At 43.0% G+C, this 24,878-nt stretch overlaps 1 protein-coding gene across 1 annotated transcript in view; it reads right to left on the minus strand.

The window, feature by feature from the left end:
• The window catches only part of ELOVL2 (ELOVL fatty acid elongase 2), a 52,374-nt gene that overhangs the window by 12,180 nt on the left and 15,316 nt on the right, over window positions 1-24,878 (minus strand). The window contains exons 2-3 of the mRNA XM_084279864.1: window positions 12,640-12,703; window positions 8,248-8,435 (exon numbers count right to left, since the gene is read on the minus strand). Coding sequence (XP_084135990.1) covers window positions 8,248-8,435; window positions 12,640-12,703 — 252 coding nt within the window. The remainder of the gene's footprint in view (window positions 1-8,247; window positions 8,436-12,639; window positions 12,704-24,878) is intronic.

Below are 24,878 nucleotides of genomic sequence, written 5' to 3' on the forward strand. Positions count from 1 at the left end.
TTCTTAAAGGGAGAAATGGGCTCCTGGATGTGGCATGTAACATCTGAATTGTGTTCCCATTCCCAAGAGACTGGGGTGAAGGCACGCTGCAGTGCTACTGAGGTGATGGTGCCTTTATATAGTAAATACATGAATAGAGGAAGGTACCATTAATCATTCTTGGTTTATCACTAAATAGATCTTAATATCTAAAAAGCTTTCAGGTGGGTTTTCTGGAGGTTTTTAGACAAACCTCCAAGAGTTGCGATATAATCCCAGATTTCTGATGGAAAGCTGAGCTGCAGGACAGCCTGTGTTTCCAGATTGCTGCTCTTGTGTCCTGAAGATCTTAAGTAAGCTGTAGTCTGGCAAGACCATAAGTGCTATAGGGAAGCAGCACGGGCTAGGTTGTTCGGCCCAGGACGGGAGGATTCCAGGGCCTTAGTCCCAACCCTGACACTTGCTCAGCACTTTGGTTTGCCCAGATGTGAGGCTATTTAGTGATGGTGTTGAGCCAAGCAAGGAACAGGTACTGAACAGGAAACACCCTGCAAGATTTTTTACAAAGTATTTTGCTGTCCCTCTTAATGATTGTATTTGGTTTACAGGGCAAGGTTTTGGTAGCTGGAGGGTGGGGGCTACATGGGATGGCTTCTGTGAGAAGCTGCTAGACATTGGAGAAGCTTCTGACAGAGCCAATGCCAGCTGGCTGCAAGAGGGACCTGCTGCTGGCCAAGGCCAAGCCCATCAGTGACAGTGATAGCACCTCTAGGACAGTGTATTTAAGAAGGGGGGAAATCACCCTGCAGAAACAGCAGTGGAGAGGAGAATGAAATGAAGGTCAGAGGAACAACTCCACAGACACCAAGGTCAGTGAAGGAGGAAGAGGAGGTGCTCAAGCAGAGATTCCCTTACAGCCCCATGGAGAAGACCCATGGTGAGGCCGGCAGTACACCTGCAGCCCACGGAGCTTGATGGTGGAGCTGATATCCACCTGCAGCCTATTCAGAACTCTGTGCCAGAGCAGGTGGATGCCTGAAGGAGACTGTGACCTCCTGGGAAACCCACGCTGGAGCAGGTTCCTGACAGGACCTGTGGCCCCATGGAGGCAGGAGTCCATGTTGGAGCAGCCTGTTCCTGAAGGTCTGCACCCCATGGAAGGGAGCCCCACTGGAGAGGTTTGTGAAGAGCTGCAGCCCGTGAGAGGGACTCGTGTTGGAGATGTTAATGGAGGACTGTCTGCCGTGAGAGGGACCCCATGCTGGAGCAGGGGAAGAGTGTGAGGAGGAAGGAGCAAGAGAGCCAACATGTGATGAGCTGACTGCTAATCCCTGCTCCCATCCCCCTGCACTGCTGCTACTGTGAAGGTAGAGAAAATCTGGAGTAAAAAGTCTGGGAAGAAGGGAGGGGTGAGAATAAGGTGTTTTTAAGATTTCATTTAACTTGTCATTGCCCTACTCTGATTTTATCAGCAAGAATTTAAATAATTTTTCCCCAAATAGTCTGTTTTGACCATGACAGCAATTGGTGATTGATCTCTCCCTGTCCTCATCTTGACATATGAGCTTTCTGTATATTTTATCTTCCTTGTCCAGCTGAGGAGGGGGAGTGATAGAGCAGCTTTGGTGGGCACCTGGCCTCCAGCCAGGGTCAAACCACCACAGTGATGCAGCCAAGATAATTTTTCATGAGGACAGAAATGTAAAGACTGTGCTTTGGGTTGTTCCTGGGTAAGGCTCTCCATCCCTCCACAGATCTAGATAGAGGTCTACTAATTACGTGCACGGTGACCCCCCAGAATATTGGCTAATTCTGTAATACACCAACTGGGGTTTGCCATCCTGACCTGCAATGTGTACATCTGGGCTCCGTGTTAGGTCTCTCCTGCCTGGGCATCCTAATTAGGAGGATTCTGGCTATTCCAGATTGGAGGAAGTGATCCCACGCTTTCTTCTTATTTTTAGGTCAGAAAGTGACTGGTTTTGATAAATTCAGATTGTGTGTGTGTGTGAGTGTCAACAAAGCACTTTCAAATGTGAAGCCATGCTGTAGAGAAGCTCCTAGCCAGTTCTAGTTAATACTCCCTAAGTGAATGGGAGACTGCTAGAAGGATTAGCAAACTAATGACTTCAAAATGGCTTGAATTCATGAATGATGATTCTTTTGCGTGTTAATGTTGTCTGGGATAGTGAAACAGGCTAAAACAAATCCCTTCCAGGATTATTTTCTGTGAATCTTTGATTACATGCCCCATTCTGAACACCTTCTGTGTGTCACTTTGCAGCACCAGCAGTTTGCATTGGAAGCTTTGCACACCTGGAAAAGAAACAACCCTCATTGTCTATAAAACTGTACTCTTGCTTTCCAGTAAATTTCTTTGAATTGGGCAGGTGAGATGCAGGGTGCTGCCTCTTTCCTAAGCAGTGTCCATGTTTCACTGAAATGCAGAGCTCAGGGAGGTCGGTAGGAAAGACACGGAGAGCTCAGAGGGTGGAAACTGAGAGGCAAGGACAAGGTGTCCAGTTAGAATAACTGCAGGTGAGAACAGCAAAGTCAGCTCCTCAGTTCTCCAACAAATTATCTGATTAAGATTGAGGAATACCTGGGAATTTAACTCTATACAGACAAAGTTCTTACTAAAAAGAATGTCCTTATATTTCACTGCTTTACCCTGCACTCCTGGTGACCTTTTGCTGTCTAGTTTGTCTTTCTCCCTTCGCCCTTCTAAGAGACAGAAAAGCACACCTGATTCCTTCTGGTTTCTCACTTTGGTCTTTTCATCTTGCAGCCCAAAGGTTAAGATAGACTTTCCATCCTAATTAAAGAATTTATTCAAAGGAAGCCTTCACCTCAAGCACCAATCCTTATGGATCTATAATACTTCATTTTTCTCTGCTAAATTTACATTTGTTAACTTCTAGACAATTAAATGAAGGATCAAATTTATTACAATCTTCAACATATAATTCTTTAAAGTTGAATCTCTATATGAAAATTCTAGGATAGTCAAATCAACTAGGAGTTATGTGTTTTTTTTAACGTTTCCTCATTGCCTGCACTGTTAAACTTTTAATTAGACCTTCTGTCTCTCTAACATTTGCACAGTTAGGAAGCAGTTTTTTCTCATGTCAACCATTAGAGTGATGGAATAAAACAGAGTTGAAATATTTAATTCTTTTTATTGTTCCTTTCATATTTGCCTGTAGTTATCCTTAATACAGGCATTATGCTGGGCTTTCTAGTAATTTATGAGATCTAATCCCAGCTGGGATGTGTAGGGCTAAAATCGGCATCTGGTGGCCCTGATCATGCCAGTACTGTGCTTCTGACCTTTCCCTGCTATCAGAGGATGCAGAGAAGGTAATTCTGGTGTTCCTGGAAATCCTCATGTTGTTTGGGCACCTGTGGATCTGTGAGCCATTACTTTAATATAGAAATTTTACTTACTATGGTGTGAATTAATGGCACAAAGCTGTGCCAGGGCAGGGTCAGATTAGATGTTAGGAAAATATTTTTCACTGCAAGAGTTGTCAGGGCCTGGAACAGGCTGCCCAGGGAGGGGGTTGAGTCACCATCCCTGGATGTGTTTAAGAAAAGGGTAGATGAGGTACTTAGGGATATGGTTTAGCTTAGGACAGGAATGGTTGGACTCAATGATCTTAGAGGGCTTTTCCAACCTAGAGATTCTGTGAATTTTTGGCTCCTAGAAACAGGTAAAGTGAAAGTGATCTATTACTTTTTTTTTTAATCCTGTAAGGTAAAAGACTTTTCTGGCTTCACTAAAAAGGTTAATGCACTGGGCTTGCAATACTTGTGCAGTTCTGCTCTTTCCCTTTTGCCCTGATTCAAGGAGTTTTCATGTGCAAATCCTTCTTCCCCACATTTGGATGGATGTGGTTGCTTGCTTTACAAATCCTATGGATTTGTAGTAAGTCTGTGAAGCTACCTGGGGATACAGGCAGCTTTGAGACATCACGCCACCCCACGCTGATGGCACATAGCTGTAGATCTCCTTTTTAATCTGACCCAGATGGCGCCAGTTGTCCTGGTTTTCTCATTTGATCTGCCTGATCAACAAAAGGACTTGGGTGAGAGCTTAATGGACAGCTGAGATTTAAGTTAAATAGGGCAGAGGTGATACTGCTGGGGAAAGCAGCCTAAGACCATGATAGAGATTATGGCTTTTTCCTGTGAATGGGAGTATCCTCACCTGTGTAATTTCACAATTCAGAGATCAACATTGGTGGTCTTTGGTTCCAGTTTTAATCTATCATTGAAGTTGTGACAGTTTTATCCTGCGGTGAACTCTGAAACCTTATCTTGGCCTCTGATGCTTCAGACAGCATCTCTGGAGTGTGGCTTATGAGTTGACTTGTACATTAAATAATTCTAAAATATGCAAAGATCTGGTTACTTTCCACAGTAATCAAGATTCCTGCTCATAGTTGGCACTTTTAGAACCATAAGTAGAGATTTGTGCAGAGGAAAGGTACAAATTTCCTCAGAGAAATTGCTAAAAGTTTTGATTTTTATGAAAACAGAAAAGATGGTGCATTTTCTTTATGCAGATTTTGGGCAGCACTGTTGGAAATTGTTGAATCAGTAGACACGATCTGAGTCTGTGAGCACTTAATGGCACAGACACAACCAATCACAAACTTCTGATTACGGTTTCTCTTGTAGTAGCAAGGGCAGAGGGCATTGTCTTTTAGCCTCTTGGCAGTGCACCTGATGTCTAATTTAAGCACAGGACCTGCATTTAAGCTTCAGGTACACGAAAAAGCCACAGTCCAAAGCCAAGCGCCCCACTCCTCCATTATATCCATTCAGCAAAGGTAGGTGACTTCGATGGCTTCAAGCGAATCTATTTGCCTAACTTGAAAGACTAAATAGAGGTCTAATAAACTGTCCTTCTAGGAGGCCCTCAAAGGCACCTGACTGTTGACACACACCAAAAAATGAGACAACTCAGTAGGATAAGGGCAATCTGGGCAGAGCTGTTTGTCTGTAGACCTTGTCCTGTGGGGATCGTAGCGGTATCTGACCTTATGCTAATGGCACATCTTAGGGTTGTCCTGGAGCTGTTCCTCCAAGTGCTTTCGGGATTGGTTGACCTTGGAGCTCATGGAGCTAAAATTGGCTCTCAGATACTTCATGCCCATGGTGCAGTGCATGGAACTTTGGCTCAAAAGAGGAACCGGCCCTTGGAGGTTTAAAACCAGCCCTTTTGTTATGACTCCTTGCTATAGCCTGTGTCTTCTTGCCTTGAGGTTGTATAAGTCAACTGTAGTCAAGGGACAGCTAAACTAGGTCAGGAGATGAAAGTAAGGAGAGAAAGAATTGCAGCACCAAAACCTGGTCTATGATGTTTCTCATTGAAGACATTACATGTGACATTCTGTATTTGGAGATACCCCCTCTCTTTTGAATGAGTATTTTTCCTTAGAATGAGGTTTTTGTTGGGTTTGTTTTTTTTTTTTTTTAATTTGTAAGAAACACTCCATTCTGGAGCTATCACAACAAAACTTGTGTGTCACCTTACAAACGAAACCAAAAAGAGTTGAGAACAACAGTGCCAATAATGAAAATAAAAAAAAAAAAAAAACAACCAACCAAACAAGGTTTCGTTGGTGCTTTATCTCTTTTATAGAACTTAGAAATAAATCACAAAATAATGTTATAGAGACCATAGGTGGTGTGAGAGGATGGAGGAGTAAGACAACTGTCATGGATGTCTCTAACCAGGAAATAATCCTGAATGATGCTCACTGGAGGGATTGGCTGTGTTTACATAAGAAACCACTGTGCAGAATGCTCTAAATACAGGTAACTCTTGCCTTAAAGAGCTTACTGTCCAAAAAAAGGCAGAGAGAATAAAGGCCAGAGGGAAGCTTTGGAAATAAGACATTTTGAAATGTTGAGTGACCATAACTTTATTTGTTTCTGCCCTCCCAGGTGCCTCTTTCCCTTCAGTTGGGATGTACAAGCCACCTCGGGCAGGTCTGCCAGGCTCAGCTCCCATTCTGCTCCTTTGCAGGAGAAGCTGTGGGAAGAACCAGGCAAGCAGACCGTGGAGGAATACAGAGCTGCTGTTCTGGAAGAGTGTTTTGGACAGTGTAAAGCAATCCAGAGCTACCACTGAAACCTGCAGTGAAACAGCTGGCAGTGCAGGTCAGCCCCGATGTTCTCCAGGTCCGTGACAAATGCACGGTGTGGAGCTACGAGCCACTGCCAGCCATGCCCGGCTGCGGACAGGTAGGTGTAAATCAGCAGCCTCCAGCCACAGAACCAAGGTCAGAAGGGACTAATGTGAGGACTGACAACAACTCAGTGACTGTCTGCAGCAAAATGAGCCTTGGGGAGAGCAGGGGAGTGAAGTGGCTGAATGGGAGCTGGCTCAGTACAATTCCAACAAGGAACCGAAGGTGGCAAAAGCAAGTTTGCTTCATTCATGTGAGACCTGCTAGAATTCTCTTTGTTTATTCATTTGCTTGTGGCAGGCCAAATCAGCCTGCAAGAAGGAAGCAGCAATTTTTGTGTTCTATTCAGTTAATCCTTTCTGCTGATTCTTACCACTGAAGACAGTTGTCTGTGTACCTTCAAGCACAATGGGGGTTTAAACATCAAAGTGCCGATTTAAATTCTGAAGGAAAAATCAGTGTGGAGTCATCAAACCTTCCAGCAGTTGTGTTGATTTCTCCTTTGCTCTGGGCCTGGTTCTGTGCTCTCAGTTCCCCACAGCAACCACTGAAGCCAGCTGGAGCTTTGCCCAGGTTGAAGCTCTGCGTAGCAGAATTGGTCCTTTGCACAAAAGCACAAACCTAAACTGCTGTTCAGCCTCTTGACCAGACTGGTCACCTGGTGTTTTGCTCAAATTAATTTAAAACTTGAAATCTCTGGGGTCCTGTTTGGCTTCTGCAAAGTTTCTTCTCTGGCTGACAGAACAGTTGGTCCTTGTTTTTCTCATGGAAACTGCTGCTGTGGCTGGGATCCCAGGGACCAAGAAATGCGGCAAGGCTGTGCAGTCAAGGCAGCAGTGTCAGCTCACACCTCTGCAGGTCACACCATGAAATCGAGTGCATCCTTCAGCCAGGGCTTCTCATGCCTGGGGTCACTTTTAACCCAGAGCAGAACATGTTCTGTGTGGCTTTCATCTTTTAGTGTTTGCTTTTTAGGGTTGCAAGGGATGGATGTTAACTCTTTGATATCAAAAGTGCCTCAGTTATCACAAGGCTGAGAATAAGGACCTCCCAAATAATAGCAAAATAGTGACTTTTGGCTGCTTCTCCCCACTGGGGAGGCGAAAACATATGTGGCTTTGCTGAGTAGCACAGTCCCTTCTTGTTGCAAAATTGCCAGATGCATTCAACCCCCTCTCCTGGCTCTGAATGGATACCCATATCTGTGAGCATGTTCCTTCCTGATAAGTACTTGGGCAATAATCTGCATGACCATATTCATCTCCCAAGTCCCCAAAGGGCTTACTTTTGGCTGAAATGCCAGGTTTTTATCATCTGTCTCTTAATGTTTCTACTATCTGACTGTACGATGGAAGCTTCTGAGTCCAGAGAGAAAAAAAATAATAATGGCCTGCCAATACCAGAAATAAATCAGTGCTTATTCTCATCTATAATCTGTTTACATTTAAGCATGGGTGTTTGTATGCAGAAAAAGAATTCCTTAGACAGTCATATGAATTAAACCCAATCTGTGAGCATATTCATGGGTGGTGAACAATGAGGTGTAGGCTTGTTCAAGCTGAGAGACTGCTGCAGATTCAAATTCATGCTTATAACCACTGTCCTGGTGGCAGCCAGCTGTCCCCAGGGTTGGACTGTAGCTCAGAAAGGACAGTTGAAATATGCCAATATCTAAGCTGAGAAGGTTAGACGTTAGGAAGAAGTTGTTTATGATGAGGGTGGCAAGGCCCTGGCACAGGCTGCCCAGAGAAGCTGTGGCTGCCCCCTCCCTGGCAGTGTCCAAGGCCAGGCTGGATGGGGCTTTGGGCAATATGGTCTAGTGGAGGGTGTCCCTGCCCATGGCAGGGGGGTTGGAGCTAGGTGATCTTTGAGGTCCCTTCCAACCCAAAGCATTCTGTGATTCTAAGGCACAGTACCACTCACTGTCCAGTTGCTAAGGGACTTATCCTAAGTCTACTTTGCTGTTTATGTTGTGTTTCCTGGCAAAACCAACTGTTGCTAAGATATTCCTGGTAAAAACTGTATATTGCTCACCTTTCCCACCCACGCAGTGTGGAAACACACTTACCTCTACGAGCATGTACAAGGAGAGCAGTGTAATCCCAAGGTTATAAACAATAAGGTGAGGCCTGAGAGAGAGAGGAGGTCTGTCCTTCATGAACTTGTTGCCCAGCCATATGCAGAGTAGGTATGCTCCAGTAAGGAAAAATGTAGGAAGGTAAGAGTCCAAAAGGAACCATCCTCTAACTCTGGTATCTGAAAAGGAACACATGCAGCAAGCAATTAGGAAGGCTGTAGTGAAGTATTGTTAAAATAACGCAGATCATATTGTGAAAAAACCTGCTAAATGCTTGAGAGGGAATCTGCCATGCTCTGCTCACATGAAGAGCTCCATCCATTGCTTTTACCACCCCAAAACTCATACTAATTCAGTGAGTGTGTGGTGAAAACTGTATGGAATTCCTTAATAATTTAAGGTCACTGAAATCTCATCTTAACAGGATAGGAAAAGAAAACATTCCTATGTGCTTATTTAATTCAGTGGTTTAGTTTAGTATTTAATTACATCACATATTAATCTGCTCAGGAGTTTGCAGATATATAGTATGCATGTAAAGTTGCCACTTCATATATAATTTTGATTCTGCCTTCACCATATATGTATAAAGGTAATAACACTCTGAGACATTTATACAAGGGGAGGACTTTGCAAAAAACATTAAATAGGAAAAACAGGAAATGTTTACTTTGGTTATCAAAGGTATTTGGTAAGGCCAGGGTTTGCTTTCTCACAGCTTCTGCCCTATTTGCCTGGTCCTGAAATGGAATATTAAGGTCAAATCCTACTTGCCTTATTCACACAAGTAATCCCATTGGCAGTAATCAGATAGTTCAGTGTATATGAGCAAAGCCTAATCCTATATGCCAATCTGGAGGCACCGCTTTGTTGTCCTGTGAGCAACTGGATGTCATGAGCAAAGGAAGTGTGTTTTCTTTTATTTTTATGGGTTTTTTTCCAGATGGAGACAATTTTGAGTTAACTTTCCACAACAGTGATCTCCAGACATTTATCTTTGAAAAGAATGAGGGGTGTCATGGCCAGGTTTGTAAAAAAGGTCACTCTAAACCTGTCACAAGTTACAGAGCAAGTGAAGAAGTCAGTGAGAGGCTATTGTGCAGGTCACAGTAAGTCTTTCTGCTCTTTGAAACTGTTTAAAATTGCTCATTTTTGACAAAGACCAAGATTGTGTTAAAAATGGTAGCAGAAGAAAAGGTACTCACAGTGTGTGGGAAAACACTTCACTCTTTTTCTGCCCATGTTGAGTTTGGAAAGGACTGGGTGATGGGCAATGCACAAACCAAATGTGCCCAAGCATTTAACAAACTGCTGCTGACCACAACTTTGCTTTACTGGGTTCTTTCTGACTAGTCTTTCCTCAGAAATATATATATATATATATATGGACAGAGAAAGTGAGATTTTGAGCTAGAGTGCTCTGCTTATGAACAGGGCGCTGACCAACACCCTGCGTCCTCTCGCAGTGGCTGTGGCACCCATCTGTCAGGTTTGGGCTCTGCGTGGGGTGTTAGCTCTTTCACAGGAAAGAATTTCAACCCCCCCTCAGTTACTGTGCGAGACAAGTGCTCTCCAATTTTTTTACTTTCCCTCTGAACTCCCAAAAACATTTAGGAGAGAAGTCTAGGGTTGAAGCAGTCACAACAGCACAACCACCTATGACAAAGCACTATTTTCCCTTAGGGTGGCTTTGCTTTGCTGTGAGTTACTAAGCTAGAATGCCTGTTTTCTGCCTTCAGATCTCAATGTCTGTTTAAAATCACCTCAGTGTGAGAGTAAAGCACTTCAAATGGCCCTCTTAAAAGTTCACAAGCCATGTCTGAAGCTCTGTAATGGATGTTTTTGAGGGGATTCTGTTCCCATGTGGGGGTCCGAAAGGATCTCCTCCCATCTGGGCTCTGAACAAGCACATGAGCCATAAGATAAGCACAGGTTGTGTAAGTGATCCAGTTCATATTTTAGGAGCATAAAGATTTAATGGGTATCCTGGATGAAGATGTAGAGAGTAGTCATGCTAGCAAGGCTGCTATCTAAAGAACCATCTCCCCATTCAAGGATTGCAACACTTGGCACACGAAGGTTATGTGTGCAAAGGCCAACTGGTATCAGTAGATAATGAAACAACATGTTTGCTCAAAGAGGAAAAGTAATTGGAAGAGATGAGAATACAAATTATACTGAATGACATTAAATGCTGCCCCAGTATGCCCTCGGAAAGTTTTCACTCTGCTGTGAGTGGCCACAAGCGTGTGGGCTGATCTATACAAAAGCAGAACTTGTGTGCCTGCTCAGGTCAGCACGTCAAGTATTTTTAAGGTCTACACTGTTTCAGTTTCAAGAGAAAATATTACAACATGTACCCTTACTGATTATTTTCCACCCTGACCTTGGTGCCTTGAAGGGTAAGAGAGTTACTGAGAGAAAGTGGCTTTTAAACGGCAGCTGAGGAAGGTGACTGTTTTGTTTCCACTTACACTTATCCTGGAATGACAAGAAGAGGAGGGAGGTTTTTATGTGGCAGGAAGGGAGAGGACAGGGAATACATTTCAAAGAAAAGCTATTGGAAGGAGGAGAGATCAAAAGTTCCATCTCCGTGTTCAAGTAGTCCAAAGGCACGCTGTCAATAGGAGAAAGGGTTTTACAATGTTGAACCCACACAGCATCTGAATTTGAGACTGGGGCAGTGAATAAAGCCACAGTGTGAAAGTGCTGGACTGCAGCAGGGGAAGGAGCAAGCACCCACAGGCTCTGATTGCTCTGTGAATAAGTTCATTCACAGCCACTGGCCACAATGTGCTAGACCCCTGGGGTGAAATCTTGGCTCCTTTGAAATGAGTGGCAGCCTCCCAGGATCTTTAAAGGTATCAGGCTTTTATCAATGAGGTTTAGAAACATTTCGATTGAGGTTTCTGTTTATCTTTGTCCAGATTCAGACCTTTTTAAGTGCAGAGGTTGGTAGATTGTTTTGTGCCAATACCTTGCTACCAATCCTACTCAACTGAGGAGAGGAGGAGTGCTTGTTACTTTATTGTAACTTTGCTAAAACGTATCTTTTCTTGATAAAACAAGCACTGCATGAACTGGATTTAGCTCAGGCAATTCAAGATACCTCAATTTTGTGTGATGCCAAATAATACTTTGTAGGTCAAGGTGGCCCTGGAAAAATGTTTTTCTTTTACAACATAGTAGTTTGACTGTTCCTCATCTTGTCTTGAGCCTAGATAGCCTTCACCCAGAATAATATGGCCTGGCACCAGAAAGTAAGACCACTTCTTATTACGAGGTACAACTGATGGGCATGCATATGACTTCTGGTCCAAAGGAATTAACTCAAAAGTATACACTGAGGTAAACTTGTGTGCAAAGTCCAGCTGACACCAGTGAACAAAAGCACAAAATATGCCCATGTAAAAAATCAAATTCAGATCTTTGGTTGTATGCCTTTAATTCTAGTGGCACAGTGCTGCAGCTTGCCTTAACCAAGCACTAGACATGTGAGCAGAGATTGCCTCTGGGAAGTAACACGTGGCTTTCTGTCTCTGGCACCTTCACCCACACCTGGTAACGATGACTAAAACCAGTACAGCAAGGCCACTATTCCAGGAGTTGCAACTAAAAGTATAAACCATGAAGGTGGGATTGCTTTTTAAAAGACTGGCGTTCTGTTATCTATCCCTTTAGTCTGTTTTGCTGCTGAATGAAGTGTGTGCTGGGGAAGAAAACTGATGGAAAGGCAGGGACCTGGTTCGTTGGCTTTAAACGTTTGTGGAAGCTCTCAAAAATTCATTAGATTTTAATTTGTGGGGTCACTCTATCCAATTTAAAACTGCTTGTCGTTTACTGTGAATTATTTATGTGTATAAACACATTATTAATGAAATGTATGCTACTGTGTTGTTGTATCACCAGTCCGAATAAAAGATCACAGTGAACAGGCACGGACAAACAAATGCTATCTTCAGCACTTATGGCTAGAGAAGGATGGTGGTGCACTTGGCAAGTAATACAATACAACTTGTTTAGCTAAAGTTCTTTCTAAAAGCCCAAAGGAATCTGTGTGGTATTCTGCATTGGATTAGCTACAGTTTGTTCCTTCAGACAATTTGTTCTGGACCAACAAGGAAAGAGGAATGAAGAAGTATATGATGTCCACTTGAAAAAAAACCCAAATCTATTGGTTTTCTATAAATAGGTGCATTGATCTATTTCCTATATCCTATATATCCTGTTCTCATATGTGCTCCTGCAAATATTTTCATTTCACCTAGTCCACATTTGTCAATGAGAACTCATTCAGAAAAATTTGCTTCCATTTCTTCAAATATCCTTGAGTGATAATCTGGATAGGTATTTCCTAAAAGGGCTATAGGTGGAAAAACTGACCTCGAGGTCCAAACATATAGTCCACAAATGCATTTACTTCATGATCAAATGCTTTCAGGTGCTCCTAAAAAATATAAAAAGGACAAAGAAATTATCTCATGGGTCATAGAGAATGCAATTTATAAAATACAACAAACTGATGCAGAACATGTCATGCTCAATTATTTCCAGAGTATGCAACATCATATCCACAGGAAATAAAAGAAAAGAAGACATCTTTAAAAATAAATATGGGGCAGACTGTGGTCTCTAGATAACAATGGAGGTCTAGTTACCAGAAATTGTGCCAAACCCAGAATCATAGAAAGGGAAATTAAAGTTTTACAAATGAAAAAGAACAAGTACCACAGCAAACCCATCTGTGATGGGCGATAGTTTCACTCTAGTAAAGATGATTTTTTGTTTGTTTTTGTCCTGCTTCCTTAATTGAAACCACTCTTTGTAGAGATGAGCTGGCAATTCCTCTGAAAATCTTCACAAAGCTCCCTGGTTGCCGCCAGCCTCGTGACAGCGCATCAGTTGAATATACCAACTTTCCTCTTGAAGAAGGGAACATCTGGGGTGGGTCAGCGGAGATTTCTCGAAATGAGGTATGGCATTCCTAAAAACAGCCTGCAGGAGAACCCACACCTCCAATAATGAGGTTCAGGCCGTGTAGGGAGAGAGGAAGAGGAGGGTTGCCTTGCAGAGACATTGTGTTTTGAGGTCTAAGTCAACGAAGTCGCTAAGCTAGCAGGTTTAGCAAGCTTGTGTCTGATTGTGGCTAAGTTGGGAGCTAAGCCATGATCAACACAGTCCTCTCAGTTGGACGTGGCAGCCTCTCCAAAATACTTCTTCCCAAACTCTATTTCTGGGCAGCGATTTCCTGCATGCCGATGCCTGAAAAACTTCTTGCCACAAGCCTGAGGTCTAACAGGTTCTTCCTTTGTTCCTTTCAACCATGCCCTGCTGTTCTTGATGAACTTATTTCAGCACTGTGCAAATGCAGCCCAAGCTGAGGAGAAAGACACAGAGTGATGCTGAGCATCTACATGGGGCAAGAGCTGCCAAGGGCTATGTGGGCCTTTGAATGTCGAGTGTCCCCACCCCAGACTGGGCTGCAGTCACCGTTAGCACATCTGTCCCACGCAGAACCACCTTTGCACTCTGGCAGGTCCAGCCCTGGCTTCTGCATTTCCTTGCTGGGGCTGGGTTGTGGTCTGGGTTGTGAGAAGCTCCTGGCTCTCCCAAGACCTCTTGTGTTTCTCCCTCTCTTATGTTTTGGTTGTCAGGATGTTCAAAGTGAAGAGGTTTTGTGTGCATGCCTGGCAACAAGAGGTTTTGCAGCATCCCAGGCTGTAAAGGTCTGTCTCTGAGAGGTGCTGCTATGTTCATCTTATCTTATAAAAAGCCACAACCCAACAACAAAACCCCTGAATCTAGAAGTACATATATTTTTTGACAACATTAACAAAAAAGGACTGCTCTGAAACAGGAGAGAAAGAAAATGATGATTCATTATACAGAAAGATTTCTCATACTTTGCAGCACTGAGGAAACTAAACTAGCTTGTAGGAAAGGGTCCTGACTACAGCCCTTGGAGGAATGCCTTTTCTCAATCTCAATTTCCTCAGCAGCCCAAGGTTGGCTTCTGTCCGAGGGGGTGGCTCCGTTTCCAGGTACAAAAGTTCTGCTTCCCTGTTTACATCCTTGAACTATGCACCTTTCCTGCTGTCATCTCAGGACGAAGAGACTGCTGCTTGGGGAATGCCGTGCTGCTCCTCGTCTGTGACATGCCCACCCCCTGCACCAATCTGAGATGGAGCTGCTCCCATGCTTGATGGTTTTGTGGTTAGACATAACAGGCTGCTTTGGAAAAAATACATCAATGGATTCAAGTGACTGGTAGGAATGAGCACACAAAGATGCTTGCTTTCTTGCTTACATTATACAAGCAAAACTTACATGTCAAGATCAAAATAATAAACCATGTATATTCCTTTTATATCAAACTACTGTACACAAACCTGCCACTGTCTGCATTGAAATGGAAATGAGGGACCGAAATCTTCTAGCAGTTAGATGGAGGAATCAGAATTGTAGAATAATTAATAAGTAGAAAGAGCAGAATGAAGACTTAAAAACAAAAAAATAGAATCATAGAATCTTTTAGGCTGGAGAAGACCTTTTAAGGTCATCAAGTCCAGCCATAAATGTAACACTGGCAAGTCCACCACTAAACCATGTTACTAAGCACCCCATCTATGCATCTTTTAAATATACCACCAGGGATGGTGACTCAACCACTTCCCCAGGCAGCCTGGTCCAATGATTAACAACCCTTCCAAGGAAGAAATTTTTCCTAACATCCAACCTAAACCTCCTATGACACAACTTGAGGCTATTTCCTCTTGTCTTGTCACCTGTTACAAGTGAGAAGAGACCCACATCCCTCCTTTCAGGTAGTTGTAGAGAGCCATAAGGTCTCCCCTCAGCCTCCTTTTCTCCAGGTCCAGGTTCTCTCAGCCACTCCTCATAGGACTTGCTCTCTAGAGCCTTCACCAGTTTTATTGTTGGATCGTTTTGGACACACTCCAGCACCTCAATGTCCTTCCTTGTAGCAAGGGGCCCAAAACTGAATGCAGTACTCGAGGTGCGGCTTCACCAGTGCCGAGTACAGGGGGATGATCACTTCCCTAGTCCTGCTTAGCTACACTATTCCTGATACAGGCCAGGATGCTGTTGGCCTTCTTGGCCACTTAGGCATACTGACAGCACATATTCACCCCCGGGTCCTATTCCACTGGGCATCTTTCCAGCTGCTCTTCCCCAAGCATGTATCACTGCATGGGGTTGTTGTGACCCATGCACAGGACCTGGCACTGATTCTCATTGAACCTCATGCAATCGGCCTTGCCCCTTCGATCCAGCCTCTCCAGATCTCTCTGTAGAGCCTTCCAGCAGATCAACACCCCCACCCAATTTGGGGTTGTCTGCAAAATATACCAAGATTGCTTTTTGCATAGGTTACTATTTTCATTGATCCAGCTTGTGACTATTGACCTCTTACAGCTGGCTAGGATGAGCAGACAGAATCATAGAATCATAGAATCAAATTTTTTTATACCAAGGAATCCAGAACTGGACACAATACTCCAGGTGGGGCCTAACCAGGGCAGTGTAGAGGGGGAGGATCACCTCCTTCAACTTGCTGGCCACAGTCCTCCTGATGCACCCCAGGATCCATTGGCTCTCGAATAGATGGCCAGTCTAAAGTTAAATCTGCCTCCTTATGAAAGTGCTTAAATGACAGGGTGGTGACTTGTACCAGCTCCTAACCCTGCTCCAGCCTATCTGAATTAGCATTAGATCCATTTGGTGCAATGTTTGTTTTCATTGGCAATTTGAGAGTAGTAATTTTTCTAGGAGATGCAGCAGAAGAAGAAACAAATAGACTTCTTAAGAATGTCCCAGCATTTGCCTCACTTTTAGCCTTTTTACAGCTTATCTTAGTTCACAGGAACAGAAGTAGAGATTTATAAGATATCAATTTACAAGGTTGTTAGAGGGAATATGCTTGTTTATATACCTAGTGCTACTACAAATAATTTGATAATAAATAAAAGTAATAATTTGGGGGGAAAAAAAGTTAATTTAAAAAAGGTAGGTCATTTTGTGTGACTAGTCTTGTCACCTTCCTGTCAAAACTGCTACAAGAAACCACACTGTATTTCTAGGTTTTAGAATGTGTCCCTAATAGTGCCTCTGTGCAGATCAGATGCAAATATCTTGCTCAGCACAATCTGTTGTATTTCCAAAGAAAAGCAAATAAAACCAGCCTGAACAAGACCACATGCTCGGACCAGTCACTCCTCTCTGGCAAATCACCATGACAGCCTTTATCAATGGAGATATTTGAGTTACAAGGCTAAAGATTTGCGTTTATTTCATGTTTCTCTTTGTGTTATACAGGACATTTCTCTGGTCAATGCTAGCAGTTTGGCAGGGTTTCAGACAGATTTGTGGAAGAACTGTTGAGACATGAGGTTATCTGAGCAAATCAAATGAACTGAAAGTTTGGGAGGGAGTGGAAAGCCAGTGATGATAAAGCATCATAGATCTCTCTAATAAGTTTAAATAGTTTTGCAACAGAAATGGAAATCAGTGAATAATTAGCATGGTGCGCATACATGAGTTACTATTTTCCTTAAAACACTGTTTCAGGGTCAAAAGGTATTGGAAAAAATCAGTCTGTGCTTATATATATATATACTTTGTTAGTGTTGGTCTTCCCTGAGAGACCAATGCCTACTGGCTTCCTAATAGTTTTAGTAAAAGTCATATAAGCTGCTGAAAATTTATGTACGTGCTATCTAAATAGTGCAGGTACCAAAATACCTTTGATTTGTCCAAAATACGATCCATTTCTCAAAATACCAATGGTCTGTCTTTAGGCATTATCTACTGCCCATTGAAAACACTGCCTCAAGTCATTTAAGCTTCTCTTTTTATTGCTATAGAAAACAGGCCACCTGGATGCAGTATAAATATGAAAAAACTCCTTTCTTTTGTAGAAGCAATTGGATGCTTCTCCCTGTCAGCTCTTATTCTCAGTGGCAAACTTACAGCCACAGAAACTTGTTTGATCTTTTGGGTACAGGAATGACGATCAATGGGCTAGGGAGCCCACCGAGAAGTCCTAAGTCCTAGTGGCTGCAGTCACAAAGCCTTCAGAAGGAGGATTTGACCACAGGCATGGGGTCTCTGCAACCCATGTTGCTCTAAGGATGGGTATTCTAAAATTAATGACTCCTTGAAATTCAGCAACAGTGATATGAGGCTTTTTCTGAGCCGGGATGAGAACCTTCTCTTCAGAATCTTCTTTGTGTTATTAGACAATAATTGTGATTAAAAGACAAATAAAAGGCAATTATTAAATACGTGCATACAAGCTGAGGTATGTTTGTGAGGCTTTTTGTTTGATTACATGGATTTTGAGCAGCTTTCTGATGAGTAAACTGCATTCCACCTTACTTATGCTATCTGGAAACCTTGTGTATTAGTGAGTTGGGTTTGGGTTTTGGGGTTTTTTTTCATGCAAAATCCTTGAATGTCATTCAGGATATCAAAAATTTTAAGATAATGTATAGCTTTTTCTTACATGGCCATACAGGAATTACAATACTCTGTATAAATAGAGATGCCAGTTCAGGCTTTGAATCAAAAATAGGAATCAGTGCCAGCCTCTGCTCACTGGTACAGCTCTTGGATATTTGAAACAACCGTGATAGAAAATACATACATTAACGTTATGGTGATTGTTATTTAGATGGCAACTTTTCCTCAATTCCCTGAAAATTTCTACTCCATAAATAGTCAGTGACTAAGCAGTACTGGAATTAATCTGAATTTATCAGCATATTTAAAGAAACTAATTTTAGATGCCTGCACATGCTTGACTATACAAATATTAAAGAAATATTGGAAAACTGGTGATAGCTCCAGAATGGCTGAAACAGGGGATGAAATGAAGCAAAGGGATGTCCAAGTAAATCTCAGGAATGTGGTGTACCTGCTCATAAACTTAAGATTTTAGCTTTTTATTGCTCAGAGCATTTACATTTCATCTGGAACAAAGATGGACAATGGCGGAAAATTTTTCATCAACAGATTGTTTCAGCCCACCTTTTGGGGCTTTTGTCATCTTGATCTTCTATGATTTGTGTGTTACATCTGTAGGGGGGACCTGTGTCTAATAATCCCTGGAGAAGGCACTTCTTTAGAGAATACTGCACACAAGCAGCAGAGAAAGATGAGGATGAAGGCAGAAGGTGAGTCAGAGGTTGCTCTGGATTGTGCCACTGTAACTAGGGGGTGTTCAATGAAATTGGGAGACAGGTCATACAGAAATTGGTAATAAACTTGCTTTATGTGATTTATAATTAATATAGGGAACTTGCTGCTAGATAATCTAACTGAAAGTAGGAACAAGCTGGAGTGAGCTCATGAGAGAAACAGATAACTAGATGGTGGATGAGGCTGCCGCTACAGCCACGGATGCATGGGGAGGGAGAGAAGGAAAACATGTAACTAGACAGCACATTAGCTCAGATCTTATTTTTTAGCATTTCAAATTAATAATTTCAAGAAACAGAAACGGGGCTCCTTACTCAATACAGCAATTCTGTCTCCTGCGTTCTGGGGCATGCTTTCAGCTCTGATGTCTGGCCAAGACTAGGGGCTAGCGACATTACAAAGCCTCAGTCAGCACAGACACACTGCCAGAGCCCCCAGCAGCAGCACAGCCCCCCTGGCTATGCTAAACCGGGCTGGCTAATGGCCTCTTTTGCCAACGTCAGGTGCATCCACCTAGGATGTTTTTGCTAGTGCAGCAATCCCGCTGCCTGATGCCTTCCTAACAAGCAGCCTTGGGAAGCCGGCAGACTTTTGTAACTGGATCTGCCCTAAGAAGGCCCATGATTTGGTGTGATAGAAGTGCCCAAACTTGAGTGGTACTGCAGGAAGGGAAGTTCTGCCAGTTGTTGAGGTCCGGTGAGGTGCCCATATAATATTTAGACAATGGTACCACTCCTACTTTGCAGAAGATTGCCAAGCATAGCTAATAGAATGCACATTGGTGATTCCATCTAAAGATACAGTTATTCTGTGTTCCAAGAGAAGAGAAATCTGCACCTTTGTTTTGGAAATGCAAGCTGTAGAATACATTTTTATTTAATGCAAGAATCACTGTTTGAAAAATACAGTATGGTGGAGGGAAAAACCCAACAAACAAAAAGGCACCAAAGAAGGTTGTTTCAGATTTAGCACAGAAAATATAAACAAATGGACTTCATACATTTCTGTCCCTGTTTCCTTTCTTCTAAAAGCTTTCACAATAAACTGTAAGCACTCCAGGAGGGAAAGATGTTATTCTGGTCAGTAAATTATTTAAAAGACTTCAAGAACAGCTTTGAAGGTAACAAAGAAGAGAAGTGCTTTGATTGGAGAAACACACACTATTTCTAAAAGGTTTCAGTAAGAGCCACGTCCACTCTGAAAACATTCTATTTGCGTTTCAATGTTTTTTTTTCAACCAGATTACATTTTATTCCTGTTATTTTCTTACTCCATGCAACAAGTACTCCATTCCACTGCTAAAGCTTGCATACACATGTAAACACCTGGACATTTTCCAGTCGATGTTACCAAATTTGGCAGGTTGTATGACAAAGAGAAGGGCAATATCTTTGCAGCTGAGGGTTATTTCTGTGTGTATTTGGAAATTACTGGCTGCAGGCTGGCCTCCTGTGTGAGGCTGGTAGCTTGCAGGCCTGCCTGTTATCTGACAGAGTAAGCCAGCGGGGGAGTCAGTTCATCAAATAGGCTGTTCTTCTCCAGAGGGGATTGTGAACAGCTGTTTGAATGGTAATTACAGCCAAAAGTGTTGAACACCTTCTCCTGTGCTGATTTAGTCACCGTAGAGAAAGCTGAGTTGATGATGGTGTTACTGGGGGAGAAAGCATAAGGAGAAGGTAGCTGCAAAGGAAGGTGAGGCTCATAGGTTCTGTTTTTGGGGTGGGTTTTTTTTCCCCCCTCTGTTAGCTGCTTAGGTTGTGTTGCCTACAACAAAATGCTGGTTTTAGTGGTGTCCTCTGTAAGAAGACCAGCTAGTAATTTCTAACACAAAACAAAACATCTGGGGATGGATATAAAGTTTGGTAAGTGTGGAAAAGCACAGCTAAGTATAGCTAGAGGTTTTATCTTCAGTGCTTACTGTATTTGGGCTGCCTAGGAGCAACAGATAAGAGGTTGTGGTGGGTTTTTTTTCTGAAATATACAGTTTTTCTTCTGCCCTATATTCATTTAAGTTTGAAGTGAAGGTACTCATGTCTAAAGGTTTTATTATTTTATTGCTGTTTAGAGAAATTCATGGCATTGTTTAGCAATGCCTGCAAGAAAGGGGAGGCTGCCAGGAATACCTGCACCAAGCCTGAAGCAGTGCTTGACCTGCCTGAGTCACCAGGAGCATGCTAACAGGTGCCACTTACACAGACACACTGAATTTCTTCAAATTCACCTTGACTTTCTTTAGTTCTGCCTTCTCTCTACTCAAACATGTCTTGCAAGGAAAAGTTACATCTTCAAAGAGGTCTGGGGTGTAGCATTGTGGTCTGTGGTGCAGCATTGTGGTCTGTGGTGCTGGGGTGTCTTGATAAGCTCTGTGGTCCTAAGTGAGAAGTCCAAGCTTCCTATGTGAGGCACAAGACCTGGGTGGCTGGGTCTGCGCTGCACACACAGGCGGGCTCAGAGAGGGTAGGGGAGCTGCCTTTCCAGAGGGTGGTACCTAGGCAGCTGGCTACCTCCCCCCTGCTAGCAACTTACAGCCAGAGGCTGCTTCTGGAGCTGGGTACTGGCACAAGGCTTTCCCCTTGCAAACGCTGGAAGATAAGAAAGCGACACCCATGTACAAGCTGCAGCCAGCGTGGTGGGGGCTCCTGTGATACTGGTGTTCATGCCTGATGTCTAATCTGGCAGCGGGCTTCCAGCTTGTATTTTCCGTCTGCCCTGAGCCTTAGACTAGCAGTTAACTCTGGAATTTATTTTTCTTCATTTCTTCAACCACAGCTCTTGCTTCCCTAAGAAATACTTCAGTATACGTCAGAGCAGGGACTAGAATCAGGTGTTGAGATGAACAATGTCAGTTCCAATTTTTTCCCTTTCTTTGTTGCCAGTGATGGCTGACTGCTCTGAAACTCAGGGGCATCTGGAAGCTCCATCGGTTAGGGAAGTCACAAAAAGATGCAAGAGTTCAAATTATATAGAAGAGCAGTTTGAAGCTTGGCCTACCAACAGGTGATGGCTCTAAGCATTAGATTAGTAGGAATTATAAGGTAGGGGCATGGCTCAAGGATGCACCTGGGGTTTAGATGTGCAGACTAGTAAGTTATGTGTAGGAATACAGGTGTGGTTACTACTGGAAACACAAGCACCTAGAGAATTTAGGAGCCATTGTGTGGCATTGTCACAGTTACACTGAAAAATCAGGTCAAAGACTGAAAGGATAAAGATAAAACAGCCCTGTGCAGCCTCTAGTTCTTCCTCCACATCCACTCCTGCTTTGCCAGCAGTTTTGTAGGGCTCTGTAGTTCCCAAATATTATGTGCTTCTACCAAGGAAACATGTAGTGTCATGTTGATGAGATGTGTCAGACTGAAACAGCACTTTTCTAAAGGAATCCAGAGAAAAGGCACTTTAGAGCATAAATGCTAGATAATAATGCTAACCATAAATGGTTTATTTTCTACTTGATTTGCTTCAACTTAATGTTAGCCATTTGCTGTATTTTTATTTTCAAAGTCATTCTGGTTTATCTCTAGAAACACAGGAGGAACAGCAGTCACTTGAACTGCTGCTTCCATGTAGTTTAAACCCCCCCCCACCACCACCGAAGTTAAGAACTGAACAAAACCCCAAACTGGTTAGTATTTTGTTCATTAATTACTCTTACTGCGAGCTGTTATCCTTAGGTCTGGGCCTGTAGAAAAATCTTAAAAATTAGCAGGAATCTCTCTGTGAGACCCATGAAGAGGATTTAGAAAAAAGGATTTAGAAAAGAAATATTCCCTGCTCCAGCCTGGATTGAGGACTGCAACATTTATGCCTGATTTGAAAATAAGAACAATCCTGTATTGTAAAACTGCATCCTCAGCATGCTTGTGTTTTGTAACAAGCTGCAAGGACTGATGTCAGGGATCTACTGTACAGGGAACTCCCTCCTACTGCTTCTTTTCTCCCACTAAACTTTTTAAGGGGGTATTGCTGGGTTCCAAATGCACCCTGCATGGTGCCTCCAGTGACACTTTGTAGACTACCCATTCTTGAGCTAATTTTATAGGGAAGGCAATTTGCTATGAAATCTCATCCTGCACAGCCTGATAGTGAGGAGAGTGGAGCTGTACCTGCTTCCTTCCCATAGCTTCTCTGCCAGTCCCAGTATGCTGAGGTCTGTGGAAAGGATCTGTAAATCCGTATGTGGGGAAAGGGTGTCTCTGAGGCCTGAAAGTTTATAGGTGTGGCTGCTACACATGGAAGTTGTGGTAGTCTTGAAATCTCCTACTTTTTCCTTGGAGTACAGGCAGCAGGAAGTTCCTCTGTTGTAAGGAAGGAGTGAGGCTTTTTCAATCAGTTTCTTCCACCAGTTGCTCCCTGAATCTTCAGGAAGAGTGTTTCAGAGTGCCTTTTCTTCTGTATCAATTTTATTCATTGTTTTGAATAATCCTAAATTTATACTCAAAATAGTCTCTGCTGCTGGCAGAGTTGATTGCAACAGCTCAGCAGAAATATTTCCTCTTGAGAGCATCCCTCTGTCCTCTGTTAGAAACTGGTCTTTTGGCTAAATTGCACCTAAACCAAGTTTCCCTGTGGTCTCCGTGCATCTCTGGTGAATAATGCCGCCTTTATGCAGTTCTGCTTGTGCCGATGGTACTTTTTGTGGGTGTTGTTCCTCACAAACCAGACCAGAATATTAAAGCAATGGAAACTGTGGACCCAAAAAACATCCCCCCTCATTAAACAGGGTAGAGAAACAGCAGAAAGTCTCAAGGCAATGGGTACCATGGGCAGATCTAGAGGCTTCCATGGAAAAAAGTAAGGTCAGAAGGGAGGTACAACAGACCTGCCCTGAGTTAATTGCTGTTTCTGCTAAAGCAATTTGCAGCAGAACACCAACCCCGTCCTTCAGTATCTGTTCTTGTACTATCTTTGGTATTTTAAATAAAAGCACTTTTCTTCCAGTCAAAGAAAAGTAGGTGACTTGGTGGCTTGAAGGCTGCAAAACCTCCACATCATCTTCTGTGGAGTGTGAGTTTAGGTGGCTTACATAAGAGTCAGAGGACACAGCTCTCTTAAGATGCCTAAGCAGAGGGTGGTTAATGCTCTCTGAATAATACCTGGAGAGCCACAGGAGAAACAGTGGCCTACTAAAGGCAGCGCCTTTGCCATGTTGTCCAGGTGGCAGTCGTAACTCCTCAGACTGAGGAAGTGCAGCCCTTTGAGCTCGCTCACTGCTCCCCAAAACAGCGTGTTCTGTGCAAGGGGGTCCCTTTATTCATGCAAGCTGCAATGTTTTTTTCTTGGAGGTTCAATGCCTTTAATTTCTACACAACAGTGACCTCTTTTTATCAATGAACCTGCCTTTTCTGGCATTCACCTCTGATGGAGCAGGAAGGAAAGTGCCTCTTGGGCTTGGCTTCCCTGCCTGCAGGTCCTGGAGCAAAATGGGGCACAAACCTACTTCAGGAAGTTTCTGTTCAAAGCTTCAGCTGGTCACCTTGGGCTGGGAGACCAACTGTGCTTGGTCTTATTCATAAATGCAGCACAAATAAATACCCTACATCAGCAGTAACGAATCTCATCCTTACCTACAGTGCCCGACAACCCTTCTGGTGAAGAATTTTTCCCTAATATCTAATCTGAACCTGCCCTGGCACAGCTTTGTGCCTTTCCCCTTGTCCTATCTCCTGTCGCTTGGGTGAAGAGACCATCACCCACCTCTACAGCCTCTTTTCAGGTGACTGTAGACAGTGTTAAGATCTTCCCTCAGCCTCCTCTTCTCCAGGATAAACAACCCCAGCTCCCTCAGCTGTAAGGTTTGCATTCATTGTCCAAGAAATTGTTATATAACATAAAGAACAAACTGTGAAAGCTTTGTGTGCGTACTTTTACTCTCTAACTAACAACAAATATGTTGTTTGGGTTTTTTTTTCCTTCTTTCCCCTTCAAAAGACTGGGGTTTAACTCTTGATATTCTAAGACTTTACAAACTATTGTAGTTCTTGTGTCTCCCTGAAAATGCTATGTTCTAGCTGCAGTGAAGCACAAGAGCAAGTCCTGCCTTGTGCTGATTAATTTATAATGCATAAGAAAATCTCAAAACTCAGCATGTATTGCTTTAGTGCAGTTATATTTGCAGCGTGAGCAGTGCAACATTTCATTTGAGTAGAAATCTGAAAAACAGATTCCCTGCCGTTGAGAGCATGTCAATCCTGCTTGACAGATCTTCCAAGCTGGGAGGCTCTGGAGAAATGCTTTCCTCAAGCTTTATCAGTTGTTGACTGATGGTTGGTGTGTCCCTGTAGGAATCTGAACTGTTTTCAGCTGAGAAGCAAACATGCTTCATGCTTCTCAAGAAACAGGGATAACATTTAGGCTCCTTCTGCTTCGGGATTTTTAATTTTGTTTAAAAGAGTTCTCTTTTCACT

This window comes from Gallinula chloropus (assembly GCF_964237585.1).
Source record: "Gallinula chloropus genome assembly, chromosome: 2".
In the NCBI taxonomy this organism is placed as follows: Eukaryota; Metazoa; Chordata; class Aves; order Gruiformes; family Rallidae; genus Gallinula; species Gallinula chloropus.